We start from the raw sequence: 17287 nt of genomic DNA, 5'->3' as shown, positions 1-17287 counted from the left end.
GTTGAGGCAATAAAGAATGTTTCAATGTTTCGTTAAAAATAATAAGCCAAAATTACAGTCTCTTTCGAATGCAGCACCTCACATATATGTTCCACTAGCCAATGGCGATGGGTCAACGTAAAACAGAACAACCAATCGAGTCTTTACACTAACAAAAGTAGTGTGAAGTGTAATATTGCTGACAAAAGGTGATACAGCAGTTTTGCTTGGGCTACATCATACAAGAAGAAAAGTCGGTAGCCTGTGACGTAAGTGACTCATTTTTGGTGCGTTATTAATTGCATTTCCACTATTCCAATAGTTACTCAAATAAAACCACAAGCAAATATACTGACTGCATAAAAAGACTCATTTCAGGTCTTGTGAGAAATTCTGTTCCCCTGTGAAAATCTGTTCCCCCTGTGTCGGGAGCGCGCATTGCAGCCAGAGAAGTGGATCCGGCGGATCTGACCATTTTCACGGCGCTTCTGATCGATTTCTCGGTAAAAACTACTCGTATAATCATGTCAATGTTGTAACTTTCAGTTTAATCGGCAGAAATCAAAATAAAAATGCATACATAAATAAACGAAGTCCTGTGTGGAGGTCTTTTTACGCTGTTTTGTGTTATTTTAAACGCGAAGAGAATCGATCTTTTTTTTTTTCAGCTTTTGTCTCGTAAGCCTGACAAATAAAAGTGAGTCAACAAACAGGCTCCCAACACGAAGTGTGCATTTATAATTTTTCATTTCTGATAAAGGAGGAGGGAAGCTGGCTGATAGCAAGGCACAAAAATAAAGACTTCCTGAAAAGATCAGAGTGTAAACTTTTTGGTCAATCCCGTTCTAATGTAAAATAAGGAAAATAAGGAAATGTCTAGTATGCTATCACACATAATTTTTGAGAATTTGGAAACAGTTACTTTATATTTCCCAAAGTTATAGGGGGAGAAGAGGAGAGAATGGATATTTCACCAGCCTGATAAAATCTGTTCCCCCTCTTAAAATGGAAACAAATTAATTTACCTGCAAGTCTTTTACTGTGTTGATTCCACTCATCATCAGCAACAAATCCTGCAAGTTTGAAAACATTAGCTCTTTATTTGCCAAAGTTAGGATGGGGGAACAAAATATTTTAAGCGCCTGATAAAATCTGTTCCCCCCCTTAAAATGGAAACAAATTAATTTAACCACAAAGTCTTTTAATGTGTTGATTCCACTCATCATCAGCAACAAATCCTGTGATTTTCATAACATTTGCTCTTTATTTGCCAAAGTTAGGATGGGGGAACAAAATATCTTAACCGCCTGATAAAATCTGTTCCCCCTACATAAAATGGAAACAAATTAATTTACCTGCAAGTCTTTTAATGTGTTGATTCCACTCATCAACAAGAACAAATCCTGCAAGTTTGAAAACATTAGCTCTTTTTTTGCCAAAGTTAGGATGGGGGAACAAAATATTTTTGCTCTTTCAGCCACCTGAAATAATATGTTCCTCCTACATAAAATGGACATGTATAGTGAATTATTTTTCTTTGTTACCTAAAATGTGAATCATTAATGAAGCTGTTTATTTCAGTTTGCAGAAAAAACTCCTAGCAAAAGTGGTTGTGGATTTTCCTGTTTCCACTGCGGCAGTCTACTGCATGAGGTTGGACATTGCTGTGAGACTTATTCTGAACAGTGGTGATTATAACATTAATATTCTTATTTTGAGTGTTAATGAACATTTTTATCATGACTATAATTTGTATGTTTTGATAAAAAAAAATGTATTTAGCCAAAACTTAATACATCAACATGTGAAAACAGTTATTTAACAAAATTGTTTGTCTATAACTTAATTTCATTTCCTCTAATTATTAAAAGTAGATGCGGTTGAGGGTCAAGAAAACCCCTTTATTGAAGTTTCAATTATTGTACTTATTAAGTGTACATATGCAGGGTGTTGGGGGTTTTCTTGACCCTCAACCGCATCTACTTTTAATAATTAGAGGACATGAAATTAAGTTAAGGAGCGTAAGGCGAGCTGAAGTATATGGGAAAACACAATCGGCGCGCCGCCCCCTCCAGACGGGTTTTGACGCCCCCTCTAGTGGTGCGCCCCTATGCGTTGCATGCGCTGCATATCCCCTTTTTGCGCCACTGGATGTAGGCCAAACCCGAGTCAGTTCTACCAGTTCATGACAGAACTGTCATGAACTGACAGGTGGAGTTCTGGAATCAGAACTCCAGCTATACATTCGATTTACGTCATACAGTTTAAAACACTATAAAGAAAGTTAAAAAAAAATGTCATTATTCTGAAGTTAAGCAAACAGACAAATTAATATTAATATCTTCAGTTCAACCATCAAAAATATTTGGTTTCATCTGTTGGTACAGCTAAAGTGGATGTGCAGGGTACCTTATAGTATTGTGCAGAATCGTGGAACTCAGTTATTTATCATCCTGGTGGAAGAATAAATTATTTATAGCATGAAAACATTATCTACTGTCAACTTTAATGAAATAAAGTGAATATGTTCTGAAGTAGAAATAATGCCCATTAAATATATTTACTTTTCTAGATCGTTGCTTACCCGAGTTATGCAACTTCATAGGATGATCTGCCGCCTTTCTATTATGGGGTTAGTTCAGATTTAAACATTAAACTGTGCTAAAGGTAGTACTTGTGAAATTATATTTACATCAACAATGGTATATGAATAATTTTTGTGTTTGTAATACACAGAGAGGTGTGGTGTGGAAGGAAAACTCAGCAAAGTTGGCTGTAGCATACATAAAGGTGATTTATTAGGTCTCCTTCAGCATAGCATTATCCACTCACAAGACAAAATGGCATCTTTTCTAGCAGTCTCCCAGCTTTCAGTTTCTCAGCTTTCAGTCTTCTTATATACTGTTGTCCCCGCCTTCTCAATTAACTACCTAGCCAATCAAACTCCAGCAAACATGGCTCTTTCTATAAAAGTGCTGGGTTTGAGGTGGGCCTCCTCTTTGGTAGGTTCCAATATGGCCGCTACAAGGACACACCCAAAAAGGTAACAAACATTTCACAAACAAAAGGATCACATACCCACATTCTAGAACTTAAACGTTACAGAAAATATTATTGCTTCTTAACAAATGCCCATTAAATATATTATTTACTTTTCTAGATCGTTGCTTACCCGAGTTATGCAACTTCATGGGATGATCTGACGCCTTTCTGTTATGGGGTTAGTTCAGATTTAAACATTAAACTGTGCTAAAAGTAGTACTTGTGAAATTATATTTCCATCAACAATGGTATATTTGAATAATTTTTGTGTATTGTAATACACAAAAACAAAACTATTTAACTGTAATAAAAAAAATAAAAATTCAGAGAATTATAAACCTGCTCCACACAGACAGAGGGAGCCAAAGTGCTTACTATCAAGTAAGAAAAAGCTCTACCTTCCTACTTCCTCCTTTCCATGACTTCTCCTAAATACAGAGGTTTCTCCAGGCTGGTCAGCTGCTTGCAGTCAGGACTTTTGACCCAGCACAGAAAGAAGGGAGAACAGATAAAAAAAGGAGCAAGTTCCCTTGTTTTGCAATTTACTCAAAACACGTTGATCAGGAGTCACTGATGTGTGACAGCATGTGATAATATTCTCTTTGTGTTTGTGGTTGTGCTTGTAGATGGCAAGCGGCCAGATGTCGAGGGACGAAGCACTGGAATGCACCCGCTGCAGGCATGCATGTCATGTGTTGCTCTACTCTGAGACGGCATCTCAGCTGTTTGGCAGGATTCCCATCCGGTACATTGTTCTGGTGAGCACAGTTTGGGTGGTGACTTTCTTTAACAGCCTTGTGCATGAACCAAAATGAGCTCCTTTATATCGCATATAAACATTGACATCATCTTATTTTAAGATAAACCTCCTCACGTTTCCCTGTGTCTCTTTGAATGGACATCATGAGTATTTGACAGGCCTCTGTCACCTTCAACAGATGCAGATGCGCTTTGATGGACTGCTGGGCTTCCCTGGTGGGTGAGTTTCACCTATGGTTGTTTATAAATTGCTTAATTTAACCTGAGTATAAATCAGCCTCTCAAACTGTCGTGTTAAACCGGAACGACTTTAGAGGAGCTGCAGATATCCACAGCTCACCTGGGAGAATTTGTAGACTGGAAAATGACCAGAAGAATCAGAATCGGCTTTATGGCCATGATTATTTTCACAAATGAGGAATTTGACTTTGGTTTCAAGCACTCACAGCAAATCGACATTAAGTATAAATATGTCAACTTTAGAAGAGATAAAATAAAGGGCAAAAGGAACAGCATGTGTATGTGTAGCCATTTTTTAAAATAAAGAAAGGAAAAAAGAAAGGCAGATTGTGATGGTGCAGATATGTTTATTTTGCTTTACAGTAGAGTAGCTGACTACTCAGGCTGTAAGTGGTTGATTGTGTTCAATTAAGAGGCAGCCGGGGGGGAAGAGCTGTCTGTCCGGTGGCTGGTTTTTGCAGATTTTACTCTGTAACACCAACCTGAAGCTAAAAGTTTTAACAGTTTGTGTATGGTGGTAGGACTTCGCCCACCAATCTGTCGGGACGAAGTCCATGGGCAAGACATTTCATCCACCTTGCCTGCTGGGGAGGCCAGGGGGGCGGTGCTGCGTGGCAGCTGCCAGTCTGGCCCAGGGCAGCTGTGGCTACTATCCAGTAGCTTGTCACCATCAGCGTGTGAATGTGTGCATGAATGAGTGAATGAATGTTGTATGAAGCACTTTAGGGTCCTCTGGACTTGATAAAGTCCTATACAAGTACAAAGCCATTTACTATTCCCACCCCTAATACTCATACAATAGAGTGGCCCAGTCAAAGTTCTATAATGTATAAAGACAAAGTAGTAAGGAAGATAGGAAAATAAATGTAAGTTTTAGATTTCTATATATAATGTGAACAAGTTAGCTTATTCTAATCCATCTTTATGAGCAGCCACCACAAAATAAATATATCAATCTTTCACAGCACAGCAATAACTTTCACACATTGTCTCTAGAATACTGAAGCGGCAAAAGACGAACTATGAAAGATCAGACATGCATGAGGAGTCCCTTTGTATAGGAAGGCTCTTATTATAGCCTTTTTAACACACTGTTCATCAAACCGATTAGTATTCGGCTAAATGTGAATCACTTGTGTCCTTTTGTCTGTGAATTACAGGAGTGACAGTTGCTGGTGCGTCATTCACCAACATCTTGACCTTATGTAACAAACCAAGAAATAATTTCCCTATTTTCTCACTTTAATGTCAGGTTTTTTGTTTTTTTAATCGTGTAAAGCACTTTGAAGTTTCTTTTTGCTGAAATGTACTTCACTAATGAACTTTTAGTGAACACTAATGAAGTTTTAGGAAGATTTATATAACCCAACATTATTTATAGAGGTATATGAAAATAACAGAAATGATTAGATGTTTGCAAATAATAACTAAACTTCTCTTGTTTTAGGCCAGTTGGAATTATCAAATTTATTCCTATTTGCTAAATGTCAGAATATTTTTAGAGATTTTTTTTTGCAACTTTCTTAGAATTCAGAAGTTTATATAAATTTGTTCAGTATGAGGGACAATGGTCTTTTAAACTGTATGACTTGGGTCAAACCTTTTGGGTTCCCTTCCACAGACCGGTTAGGTTAACGTGAGGTAATTGGAGGCTCACCTGTGGATTTAAGGTCTCGCCTAAAACACACTGAGGTCTGAGGTTTTAGAAATAATTGCTTTTAGTAATATTAAACAGTTTTTGTACAAATGAAAGGTCAAAATGGATAAAAAGTTATTTGTTTTCCCAGATATCCAGCCATGTATGCAGCCTTTTTGCACATCATTTTCTTTTACCTCTATAAACAAAAGGTTTTGTTGTGTCTCATGCTTCTTGGTGAGCTCAGATTTTCTGGGGTAGACCCGGGCTCTACACTTGAACCAAAAGTGTTCTTTGTTTACACGCATGTTTTATGTCAAAATTTAAAGTGTTGTTAGTGCTAATGCAAGACTATATTCATTAGTGAAAATTAGGGGGGGTTGCAGTTACCAGCACTATGTCTTTGCATCAACAAAGACACAGCAGAAGTCTTCTGATTGAGGAATTAGTGTAAAGCTGCAATAACCTGGTTTCAGATTGTTTTTATGTCTGATTACTTTCCCTTAATAATCTGCACTCTATTTGCTTTTTTAGTTACGATATTGTCATTGTTTCTTTCTATTCCTTGTATTATTATAAACACTTTCTAACCAATGAAGTGACGATGTGAATAGGTAAAGTAGGTTGTAGTCCTTACAAGCTTTGTTGTTTAAGAATCATTCAGTTGTCTTGTGTACTCTGGAGTCTCGTGGAAGTACTGGATTGCATTATCATTTCGATTGAGTAATGGTCGACCCTCGTTTTTTCTACACATTAGTTTCGTTAACCCCTTGGAGGAGACCCTGGAGGAGGGGCTTACCAGGGAATTACTGGAGGAGTTGGGCGTGGCTGTGCCAGTTTCTAAGGAAGATCACGTGGAGTCTTGTTTTAGCCCTCCTCGTTCAGGCACCTATTCCTCTTCCTCCCGCCTCATCCTTCACTTCTACGTGAAGAAGATGGAAGAGGAGCAGATTCAGGAGATAGAGAAAGCAGCTGCGTCCACCGCAGCCGATCACGGTCTGGAGGTAATGAGCAATGAAAGGCGAGCGACTTGCAGGATCAGGTGATGCGCTCAGCTCTGGCATCACCTCTTCCTCTTCTCTCTCCATCCAGGTGCTGGGAATGGTCCGAGTCCCTCTTTACACCACAAAATCCGGCGGAGGCCTCTCATGCTTTTTGTCGCACTCTTTCATTGGCGTTGCTCGCTCCCAGCTGATGAACTCTCTGCTCCGACTCCACCTGGTGTCCCCTGGGGACCTCCAGGAAGCTCTCAGGAGCTCCCAGAGGACACACGCGGAGTCCGCACAGAACCTGCAGGCGGCCTTTAAGCTTACAGGGGAGCAGCCATAAAGCACGTCAGCACGTGCACATCCTGACATAAACTCTCATCTGAGCAGTTTGACCCTGAAACTTGCAGTTGCTCCCACATACACACCGATGACTCATCATTGGTTTTCAGTGCGTTAGCTTTTAAGCAGCACTTCATCATTTCCTTTACCATTTATGGAGACAAATTTGGTATCTGGTTTTCAATCTGTTTCTTCCATTGAACAGGATTTTTTTTTTTTTTAATGAAGTGCCTTATAGCAGTACAGCTACTCCTTGAACCTTTCCAGATTTAGTCATGTTGCCACCACAGTATTCAGTGATCCTGTTGGAATTTCATGTGAAAAGGCGAACAGAAAGTAATATAACTTTGAAATGAACAGAAAGGAATATATGGTTTTACACATTGCTATGAATAAAAATCTAGTGAAACAAAATGTCTTGAAGAGTCGGTGCTCCAACGAACCGATACCAAGTAAATTCAGGGCTCATGTCGCCAATACTAATACCAATATTTATTATTCAGTTTTGAGGTCTAATCAAACTTCTGACCTTTAGGTTACTTGGTTGTTTTTCCTTTGAATAATTTTGTTCAAACCTAGGACAGAATTTGGACAAAGTTTATATGCATCTACAAAATACTTTAACAATGTGTGCATTTTTCCAAACAAAGTGAAAACCTTTTACTGACCTTGTTATCTAGCTCTCGTAGAGTTAAGTTGTAGCAAAGCATTGCATCTCTTTTTCTTTCACATATCACACATGCGTTTAAGATTTAATGCCTTATATTGACAACTTGACAGCTAAAACCAATGGTGGATATCATCAGTGGACAGTTTTTGTTCAGTCGCTATTTGTGAAAAGCTGTTGGAGGCCCAAAGCCACTGCACGCCACTTTGTTGCCATACCTCATACAATTCTAGTAAAATAAACTGAAGCTTGTGATTTAAATGTGATGAAACATGAGAAAAGGTTGGGGAACATTTGTGCCTGGCAATGCAGTATGATGCAGGTGAAATGCCAATGTCTTCAATTCAGTAACATTAACAACAAAAAAAAATGAATATGACAAACGGAAAGACTAACGGAAGATGTGAGGCTTGTTACCCTATATGGTTGTGTGCAGAGAGCCTTGTGGCTTGTCTCTATCTCCCAGCATCAGAGGGGCACATCAGCAGAAATGTTTGTCTCCTAACAAAAGGCCAGGTAGAGAAGCCTTTTGTCTTGCTTTCGTGTTTCACGTATGAAGTTATTACACCCCAGCGCTCCATGAACGCTAGGATTAATTATGTCCATTCCATGCCATACGACCTTACAGGCGAAGATTTGATTTCGTCTAAGTGCACCCTCGGTGCACATAACCAGATGTTGGTTAACCTCATTCCCTGGTTAGAAGTAGAAGACAGGATGCTGCTGATTGCACTGAAAGTTCACATTCTATCCACTGAACATTGGCACTTGTTTTTTAAAATTTTGCTTCCCCATTCTTATGTTGCTGTAAAGCAGCAGTAACATAGGCAACTATTCATAATGTGCACAGATTGGACTATATTTTGAAGAAGAAATGGTGAAATTTGTAAGGGCAGCTGTCAGGAGTTTAAAGAAAAAAAAAGGAACACGTCCGCTGTAACAGACAGGAAACCCGGAGAGACGAGCGGCTTGAAAAAAAGAAACAACCAAGTCTGCAGGGAAACGTCGCTCTTTCTTTCTCCTTCGCCATCACTTGCATCTTGCTGTTGTGGTAACACAAGGTCATCGTCAGAAAGCAGGTTTTGAAGCAGAGATGGAGGAACGGTGGCGCAGGCGCGGGATGGAAGGAAGGATGAAAAGAAGGATGGATAGATGGATGGATGGAGGGAGAGTGGGAGATGCTGAGGGAGAAAGACGGTGTATTCATAGCAGCAGCGGTATTTATAGCCGCCCAGAGGAGAGGAGAGGAGAGAGGGGGACTGGAGAGGGGAGGGGGCGTGGCTTGGGCTCGGGTTGGGGCTTTCTCACTGATGCGTACGGCAGTGGGAGGAGAGACGCTGCTCTGGCGTGAGCGGAGAGGCTATCTGGCATATTTTGAAAGATGGAGGGGGAGGGCTGTTTGTGTGTGAGTGCGTGTGTGTGTGTGAGAAATGAGAGAGAAGAGTACTGAGCTGGGAGAAATCTGTCAGATTCAAACACACTCCGCTCTGTGTGAGCACGCCTGCCTTCCTGCCTGCGTGTGTGTGTGAATGTGTGTGTGTGTGTGCGCAACCGTAAGTGTGTGATACAAAAAAACAAGGGATGATAAGAGAAGAGCAGAGGAACAGCTAGAAAGAGGCAGAGGAGGACCACAAAGTAAGGTATGTACAGCTGTCATGCTGCTTGGTTATGATAACAACCTGTGTGTGTGCGCGTGTGTGAGCCACAGAGTATGAGTGAGAGATGTTTATTTGTAATAAAGTCCTTCTAAATACACCCTATTTTCCACTTTTTATTTATTTTTTTATTTTTTTACCACTTATGTAATGCGTGTGCACCATTTTCAGGCTGTGTGTTTACATGCTTGTGTAATTATCCTGAGGTGTTTCCTGTGGCCTTTGTGTGAACACTGCCTTAACCATATGGTCACATTCACAGCAAACAAAAACTGCATATAGAACTCAACACGCTGCTGCTGTTGTTTTGTTTTTCTGCGGAGCCCTTAATTCCCCATTAAATCCCTGCCCTTATCATCAACACTGTGCATGCAATCAAAAGATGCAGATAAGCAACGCATGCTGCGAATTGCTGCCTTTCCCTCGTGAAACAGTGACGAGGAGAAAAACTGCAATATTCAAAGATTAAACTAATTACTAGCTTTTTGGGGTTTTTTTTTTTTTTAGCTAATTTACAACAGAAATCCCGGTTGTCAGATCATGGTGCACCTTGATTTCATACAAATGCTCTGGATAATAATGAGCAACCTTATTAAGATCTAAATCCCTGACCTGAAAGAGCAACAAGGCAAAAAGGTTGCAGGCTAACACTGTCCTGTCCTCCCTCCCTCCTCCTTTTTTTTTTTTTTTTTCCATGAGCCACATTTGTTGCGCTGCATGTGCCTCCTTTTTGCTGCACTCGCATGAAGTGCATCATGTGTTACTTATTGGGAGCTGCCCCACTTCCTTCATGTGGCGGTTAGCCTGCGAGCTGTTGTGGTGGCATCTGTGACATAACGGGAAACTCAAGATGTTGCTTTTTTATTTGTCCCCAGGGGTGCTGCCAGAAATTGTGGGCCCCCTGACAAAAAATTTGATTGGACCCCCCTGCGCAGCTGCTGTTAGAATTTTTTGAGTCTATTTGACCCATAAAAAGCAATACAATTTTAAAGGCTTGCAACCGCCTTGCTTTCTGTGGTCCAATACTGATAATTAGCACAATATTTACTGCTCATGAATTTAACATCCAACAGTCCGCATACAGTATGCTAGTAGGTTGCTTACATTTTTTCTATTAGTTTTAGATACTGAAATGTATCTCCCCATGAGCAACAGTCAAAAGCAACGTGCAACTACACATGAAGCAATCCAGACTTCTCAAAAATGCTATGTAGTCGCATTTTATTCAAGCTGCAGTACATAACTTTAATAAAAAATATTTTTTTCTCCATATTTGTTAAAGCGGTCACCATGTAGTAGCAGTTTGCTATGAGACAGATGATCTGTGAAAACAATCAATCTCCTCCATCTCCTTCCTGAATTACTATTACTGGCTAAAGTAATGCACCGTTCTGACCAAAGCAATCAATCGGAACTAGTAGGATGCTCTTAGCACTGTTAATTAGCCTCATTCACTCACTGCTAAATGTGCTAATGGTGGAGAAACAACTTATTACAAGAAACTGTTTACCTGCCGTTATTGGTGGCTATGCTAACTAAACTGAGCATTCACAGTTTGAATCTACACAGCTTTGTGCTATGCTAGCTGCAGCACGGCACAAATTGAGGAGGAGGAAGGATGAGCAGCACCATATGAGACTGTGATTGACATCACTAAAACTCTCGTGCCACTGACTGGTTGTTTCTAGAGAACCCTGGGAGAAAGCAGAGGAAATAGATTCTCTCATACCATACTGTCGCAACATAATGACAGTTTTAAAAAATATGTGAAAAAAATAGATAAAAAAGTGACATACTGCAGCTTTAATTTCACTCTGGAGAGAACAGGTCAGGAGGGACGTGTGTTAGAGCTTCTGCTCACTCACTAATCTGTTAAGTGGTAAAAGGCACAGGGAACAAGTCAAATATATGAATATATTGGTGATTTTTTTTTCCTTAATTCATTAAATGCTAGAGAAAAGGAGGCAAACAGTAGTCCGTAGCTAAGCTAATTATGCTAAATGGTTGATAATCTCACAGTCTACTCATCTCTCTTGGAGAAAAACTGGGTTATAAATTAACACTCTTGCCTTTTTCTCTCTCTCTCCCTCTCTCTATTTTGTTTTAGAAAACCTGATTTTATAACTTTTCTTAGCAGCATAGTAACTGCCACAATCCCCGATGTATTCAGCTGCAGCTTCTACTGACTGTAGCTGCATATGTCACTGTTAAGCGCTCCAAGCAGGAACGAACCATTTCATGCAGATCCAGGGGGGTTCAGGGCAAAAACGGATGTGTGTTTTGGTCTGGGAGGGGTAACATTAAACTTTTACTGCTAAAAACAATATTTGAAAATACAATATGATTAATTTTGTATTTGACAGGACCTTAATTTTTTTATTTTATGTCTGTGAACAAAATATAAACAATTAAACTGTGGAGGGCCCCCTGCTGGTCAGGGCCCCTAGAATGTCATCACTTTTCACCCCTTTACTGCGCCCCTGTTTATCCCCAAATTTGGATCAGGAGTTGCAACCCAGCTTTGGTCGTTTAGTGAAAAAAAAAATCCTCCTTTCATATTTTTTTTTACTATATTACAACAACAAATCTACATGTGTTTTACTGGAATTGTATGTGACGGACCAGTAGTGCATAACTGGCTAGTAGAAGGAAAATGATGAATAGTAAATAAAAAATCTTATTAATCACCCTTGGCAACCTCCAACAGATTTTTCTTGTATTTAGCTCCATTCATCAAACCCCGAAGAAGGCATTCAATCAGCATGATGCTGCCACTACCATGTTTTACTTCAGGGATGGTGTTCAGACTATCTTCCTTCGCACAATGTTTTGAATCTAGACCAGAAAGTTCAGCTTTTGAGAGTCCCTTCAGGAGGTTGCGATCTCAACTACTAATACAAATAAACTCATCATTCTCAAAATTTGCTGCAATTTCCACCAATTGTCACGGCTTTTCAAATCTGACCTGCAATACCCATGGTGTTTTCTGTATTTCCTTCTTTTCTGACCAATCACTGCAACTCTGCTGAATTTTGACCAATCCCCTTGGCCCAATTGTAATTAGCCCAATTATAATCTAACTTCCTGTTTCACGACATTTCTTGAAAATCTAACTTCCGAGATGAAAGCTTGTGATGCTAAGCGATAACATTTGCCCTTTTTGTTTGTTTTTGCAACAACCACTTGGAGATGTTCTGTAGGATTTGCATACTGGGTATGAAGTTCATGTCAACTTGGAATATGGAATTGATCTCCTGCTCCTCAGGACATGATTTTATTTGTAATAAGGCTTTATCAAGAAGATACTTGAAAATGTAATTTGCACTGTAATCATTAACTATATTAAAGTCTTGTCTTTTTTGGGAAGGTTGTGTGCAGCAACTTAAACTTTTTTTTTTCCAAAAACATGATACGGTAAAAATAAAGAAAAAAAAAAATCACAACTTTAACCACAGCTTTTCTAAAATGTGCAGAACATCAGTTATTTTAAGTTGCAAAAATCACACAAAAAAAAGAAACATTGCACAATCCTAGAGGGACTGCTAGAGCTCTTTCATCCGTACATGCTTGCTGGTTCCCTATGTGGTGCATTGCAAACTGTAAATATTATATTGTTATGGCTTTGTTTCAACAGCTGTTTTTGTTTTTTTTCTTTTTTAGAAAAAATATTTGTCTTTTCAGTGCTCTTCATTCACTATTGCTCTCTGACAAACCTCTGTTGCCTTCACAGAACAACTGGATTTACACTGAAATTCACTGACACACAAGTGAACTCTATTCAGTAGGTGACATCTAAAGTCAATTGATGGCACTGGATTTTATTTTGGGTGTCAGACTAATAGGAGCTGAAGGAATATGCATAGCAGCCTTTTGGATTTGTGTTTTGTTTTCCATTTTCCTCTCACTTCACAATTATGTGCTACATTTGTGCTGATCTGTCACCGAAAATCCCAAACAGGTTTCTCAATTCACTTCAGCTCAATTAAAAAGTACTTAATTGATCCCCAGGAGAAAGTAAATGTTGTTACTCTTATTATGCAGTTTTCCTCATACAGTTGTTGTGGATGCTGATGGCTGTGGTTGGGAAGGATCTCCTGTAGCAGTCTGTATTACAGTAAATCTGAATTGGTCTCTGACTGAAGACACTCTTCTGTTGTATGACAGTTTCTTAAAGTGCTGAGTGTTGTCTGTAATGTCCTTCATTTTTTGAAGGATACTTCTTTTGGTTGTAACTTGTGGTGGGTCTTGATCATTTTTTAAAATGGAGTTAATTGCAGGCCCTGTGTTTATTTTCATTTTAATTGAAAACCATATTTTGACAAAATAAGCAATATTTTCAATTCAAAAACACTTTTGCGGCTAAATTATTGAATAAGCTTAACAACAAAGATATGTATTGTTTTATTGTTGTTGATTGGTACTAAGTGTGGCCTGTGTATGCTTACTTTAGCAGTGGGTGCTGGCTGTTATATGTTTAGTATTGAGCTACAATTTTGGGCTTGAATAGCTTCACTGACAGGCTAATTCCTATTAGACAATTTTTGAGCACAAAAATTGCCTTTTTCAGTGTCCAATCGGATCAAAGCAAAAATTAACCCCCAATGAACTGAGAGAAGCGGCTTCGTCGTCCATTGATGTTGTTAGCGGATGTCACTTGTGTGTCTGATTCAGGGGCGTGCCAGAAACCTAAATACAAAAGTTCCTGCTCTCTGGACCATTGAATGTAAATTTTAAAAAGTTTGATTAACTGCATTAAAAATTTCAATGTCTTAAAATCTAGCTAATTAATTAACCAGAATTTACACATTAAAGTCCAAGCTGTATTTGTAACATTACAAAATGTTAAAAAAATGTAAGAGGCATGAATACTTTTACAAGGCACTGAATGTTCCTAATGAAACGCATGTATGGTTCAGTATTCCTTTAGTGAAAACATTCAAAAATTTGATTGACAATGGACCGATGAACTAGCTACCAGAAATCAAACTCTAAAGCAGCAAAAAAAAAAAAAAAAGAAAGAAACTGCATATTTGTAGTATTTATATCCTAATAGTACAGTGTGTGCATCACAGCTGTGAGAGATACTGACTCATTCTTCTACGCGGTATAAATAAGGATCAAAACTGACAGTAGATTCAGATATCATCAAGCTCTGTGTTTCAGCTGACTTTGAGAGTGTTCCAATATTGAAGAAGAATCCAAGCTTTGAGCTGTACCCGAAAGATCGATGCGTCCAGTGGGCCTGCCTACTCTGGCACACTGACCCATCTGTTTCATTTCGGTTTTCTTTTCCCATGTTTGCTCTTTACTGAAACCATCAGGTATGCATTTCATAAACATTGCTTGTATTGCTCTGCATTAAAAGTCAAGCATGTCACAACAAACTGCCTGGCATCAACTGCTGCAGACAGGGAGGAAGTCTGAATCTAAGAGGCAGTTTATGCCTCAAGTATGATGCCGTTCTTTGCAAAAATATTTAGTGTTTTCCAATCCATATCAAGCTAACTTCTTCCAAATTTATTACATGTTCTGTATTAAGTGCTTACTGTAACTACTTGTGCCGGCGGTGTGTGTTTTAGCAGAGATGAGAGGCCTAAATAGCTTCTGAAAGCGTGAAGGAACAGACTAATTCTCTGCTGATTGCGCAGGAGTGAAAAGCTGTGGTGCCACAAGATGACAGAGCTTCCTGTTTCCGGTGATAAATGTTGCTTATTCTTGTCTTCACACACTGAAACAAAGTGAATCTAAAAATGCTGTCAATGAAACCTGCTGTGGGCCCAAATTTCAAGGTGCCCTGCCTTTTGAAGGGCAGTCTGGTGAACCTTTTAAGGTTCTTAAAGATTTGCCATGCATTAGTCAATAAATGGCTAGGAGGCCTCTAGTTGTGTAAGCATTTTTTACGTAGTAGCTTTGATAAAGATGCAACACATATCTCTCTCAGTAGTAAAGCATGTTTTGATTGAACATCCTCTTCTGGTCTGGTGATTCTTTTTTTGTTCTTCTCATTTTAAGGGTCTCCATAGTGGCTCATCTGACTTAGTTTCATCCAGTCAACTTACACCAACTCTCTGCATATCATTACTCTTCCATCGTTACATCCATGAATCTTCTGGTCATCTCCAAACCATCTCAGCCTTTCCTCTCTAACTTTAACCTCTTCCACAAAACACCAGAGGCTGTGACTTAAATTGTATTTTCACTGTGTGTATTTTCTGAAAGGAAAGGGACAGTGTTTGGTGGAGCCTGTCCATTGCCTTCCTATGCAATTCTGCTTGATTCTTATCTCCCTTCAGTTGTCCTATTGAGTTTGATTTATCAGAATGAATTTCATCCTGGCCAATCAGTTTGGCAAGTAGAGGAAGTGAATGAACCAATTGAGTCCATGTTGGCCAAAATACTGAGCAATTAAAGTTCCTTCTTGGCAGTGGAGGATGGTTATTTACAGCACCTGCAATTTACATTTCTTCTTATTCCAAAGCAAACTGCACTTCTCCACATTACTGTTGTGGACTGAAAATGTGCAGATATGACCTGGTGGGCCAGTCTGTCAGTCAAACCTCTCTCAGGGAGAGCAGACAAGGACATAGATTGACTTTTAGACCTTTGCTGAGATGCATATAAGTATCAGCTGATTACCAAAAATTAAGGAAATGGGTCCAGTTAAATCGACTTGAAAATAAATTTGTGCATAATTTTTTATGCTACATTTTATAACACAGTGTCATCTGCAGACACTCTGATATATTTTGCCTGACCTCATACCTTTCCTTTACTGGTGTAGATCCTGCAGTTCTGCTTATTATATCAATACATGAACTGACATTGTCATCCAAGAACCAGCAGAAAGTAATTATCTTTCTTTTTCTTTAGATTTTTTTTTTTTTTTTTACATAATTTCTCTTGGCATAACATATTTACAAGCGAAGGTTTTTTTAATCTTAAATGCAAAATGCATATATTTGTTGTTCAGTTTTGGCTTGATTACTTCTCTGAGTCATTCTTTCAGCAAATGGCATGTTGTAGAGTCTGTATACTCAAGTTAACGATTAACAATTAAAAATGTTTCTAAATTAGTTGACGTTTGTTTCAATAATCAGTTTATCACAGTTAATCTGATTATTTGTGTCAGTCCTACATTGAAGTTTGTGGTTGTAATGGGACAAAATATGAAAAAGTTCAAAAGGTCCAAATATATTTTGCCATTCTGTATCTTATTGATTCCCTAATCAGCTTTAAGTACAATAAGCTCACCATGTTTAAGCTCTGCCTGTACCTACAGTATCCACTTCAGTCCATCCATCGGAGCAGCAGCCATCACACCTCTCTTCAGCTGAAGTGTGGCTGACAGCACCAATTAGCATGACATCAAGCTCGACATCTTCATTCACATTTCAGTGCTCTCCTGTAACGTCTGTCACCAAGACGATACGCGAGCACCTGCACACATCGAGTCCTCTTTAGCAGGAAAACGCTTTATTTTCCCTAAAGTGTCCCGGATTTCGGGAAATGAGATCATCTGACCGACAGAAATTCGTTTCTATCCTTTATATTTTGTCACAGCCAAAGTTTGGCTTTATCTGAAGTTTCAGAGCTCAGAGAGGATTTGCTTCTCACAGAAAGCTGCTTCTAAGAGACAACAGAGCTCTGGAAGAACTGAACAAATTTGCTAAATGTTCTTCAAAGATACCCACAGCATAAAATTACAGTAAGCGGTCAACAAAGCAGAGGGTTGTGTGCTGTCGGCAGCATCAGGAAATCCCCTCAGAGTATCAGGACATAATATCTGACACAATGTCCTGTTTGTTGTTGCTTCTTCTTGGTATTCCTGTTTTCTTCCTCTGAAGAAATTGGTAGAAAATTCCATGGAAATAAAGATCTATTACTGTACATGATGCACCATTTCCTCTCTTGTCATCATTTTATTTCATATTCACTGTGGGTATCACATTCCTTCTCTCATTAACCATGACTTGAAGCATGA

The 17287-nt window shown here is 39.0% G+C and overlaps 2 protein-coding genes across 6 annotated transcripts in view; both read left to right on the top strand.

The window, feature by feature from the left end:
• Positions 1-152: 152 nt before the first annotated feature.
• On the top strand, positions 153-7398 carry LOC106919608 (U8 snoRNA-decapping enzyme). 4 transcript variants are annotated; one of them, XM_014990093.2, is made up of 6 exons: positions 2923-3022; positions 3140-3199; positions 3648-3779; positions 3960-4000; positions 6414-6660; positions 6749-7398. In XM_014990093.2, the coding sequence occupies exons 3-6, from the start codon at positions 3648-3650 to the stop codon at positions 6983-6985; spliced, it is 657 nt and encodes a 218-aa protein (XP_014845579.2). In that variant the 5' UTR covers positions 2923-3022; positions 3140-3199; the 3' UTR covers positions 6986-7398. The 4 variants fall into 4 exon arrangements, with proteins under 4 accessions (XP_014845580.2, XP_014845579.2, XP_014845582.2 ...); XM_014990094.2 differs by lacking the exons at positions 2923-3022; positions 3140-3199 and adding an exon at positions 153-248; XM_014990096.2 differs by lacking the exon at positions 3140-3199 and having other exon boundaries at positions 2959-3022.
• A 1516-nt stretch (positions 7399-8914) lies between these two features.
• The window catches only part of LOC106919606 (SLIT-ROBO Rho GTPase-activating protein 3-like), a 37195-nt gene continuing 28822 nt past the window's right edge, over positions 8915-17287 (top strand). The window contains exon 1 of one of the 2 annotated variants that reach the window (XM_014990091.2): positions 8915-9291. The gene's annotated coding sequence lies outside the window, so the exon portion shown is untranslated. The remainder of the gene's footprint in view (positions 9292-17287) is intronic. The other variant, XM_014990089.2, reaches the window with a different exon arrangement.

Source organism: Poecilia mexicana, unplaced genomic scaffold (assembly GCF_051168715.1).
Source record: "Poecilia mexicana isolate PSO_F unplaced genomic scaffold, ASM5116871v1 scaffold_7, whole genome shotgun sequence".
In the NCBI taxonomy this organism is placed as follows: domain Eukaryota; kingdom Metazoa; phylum Chordata; class Actinopteri; order Cyprinodontiformes; family Poeciliidae; genus Poecilia; species Poecilia mexicana.
This window is presented reverse-complemented; position numbering and strand designations above follow the sequence as displayed.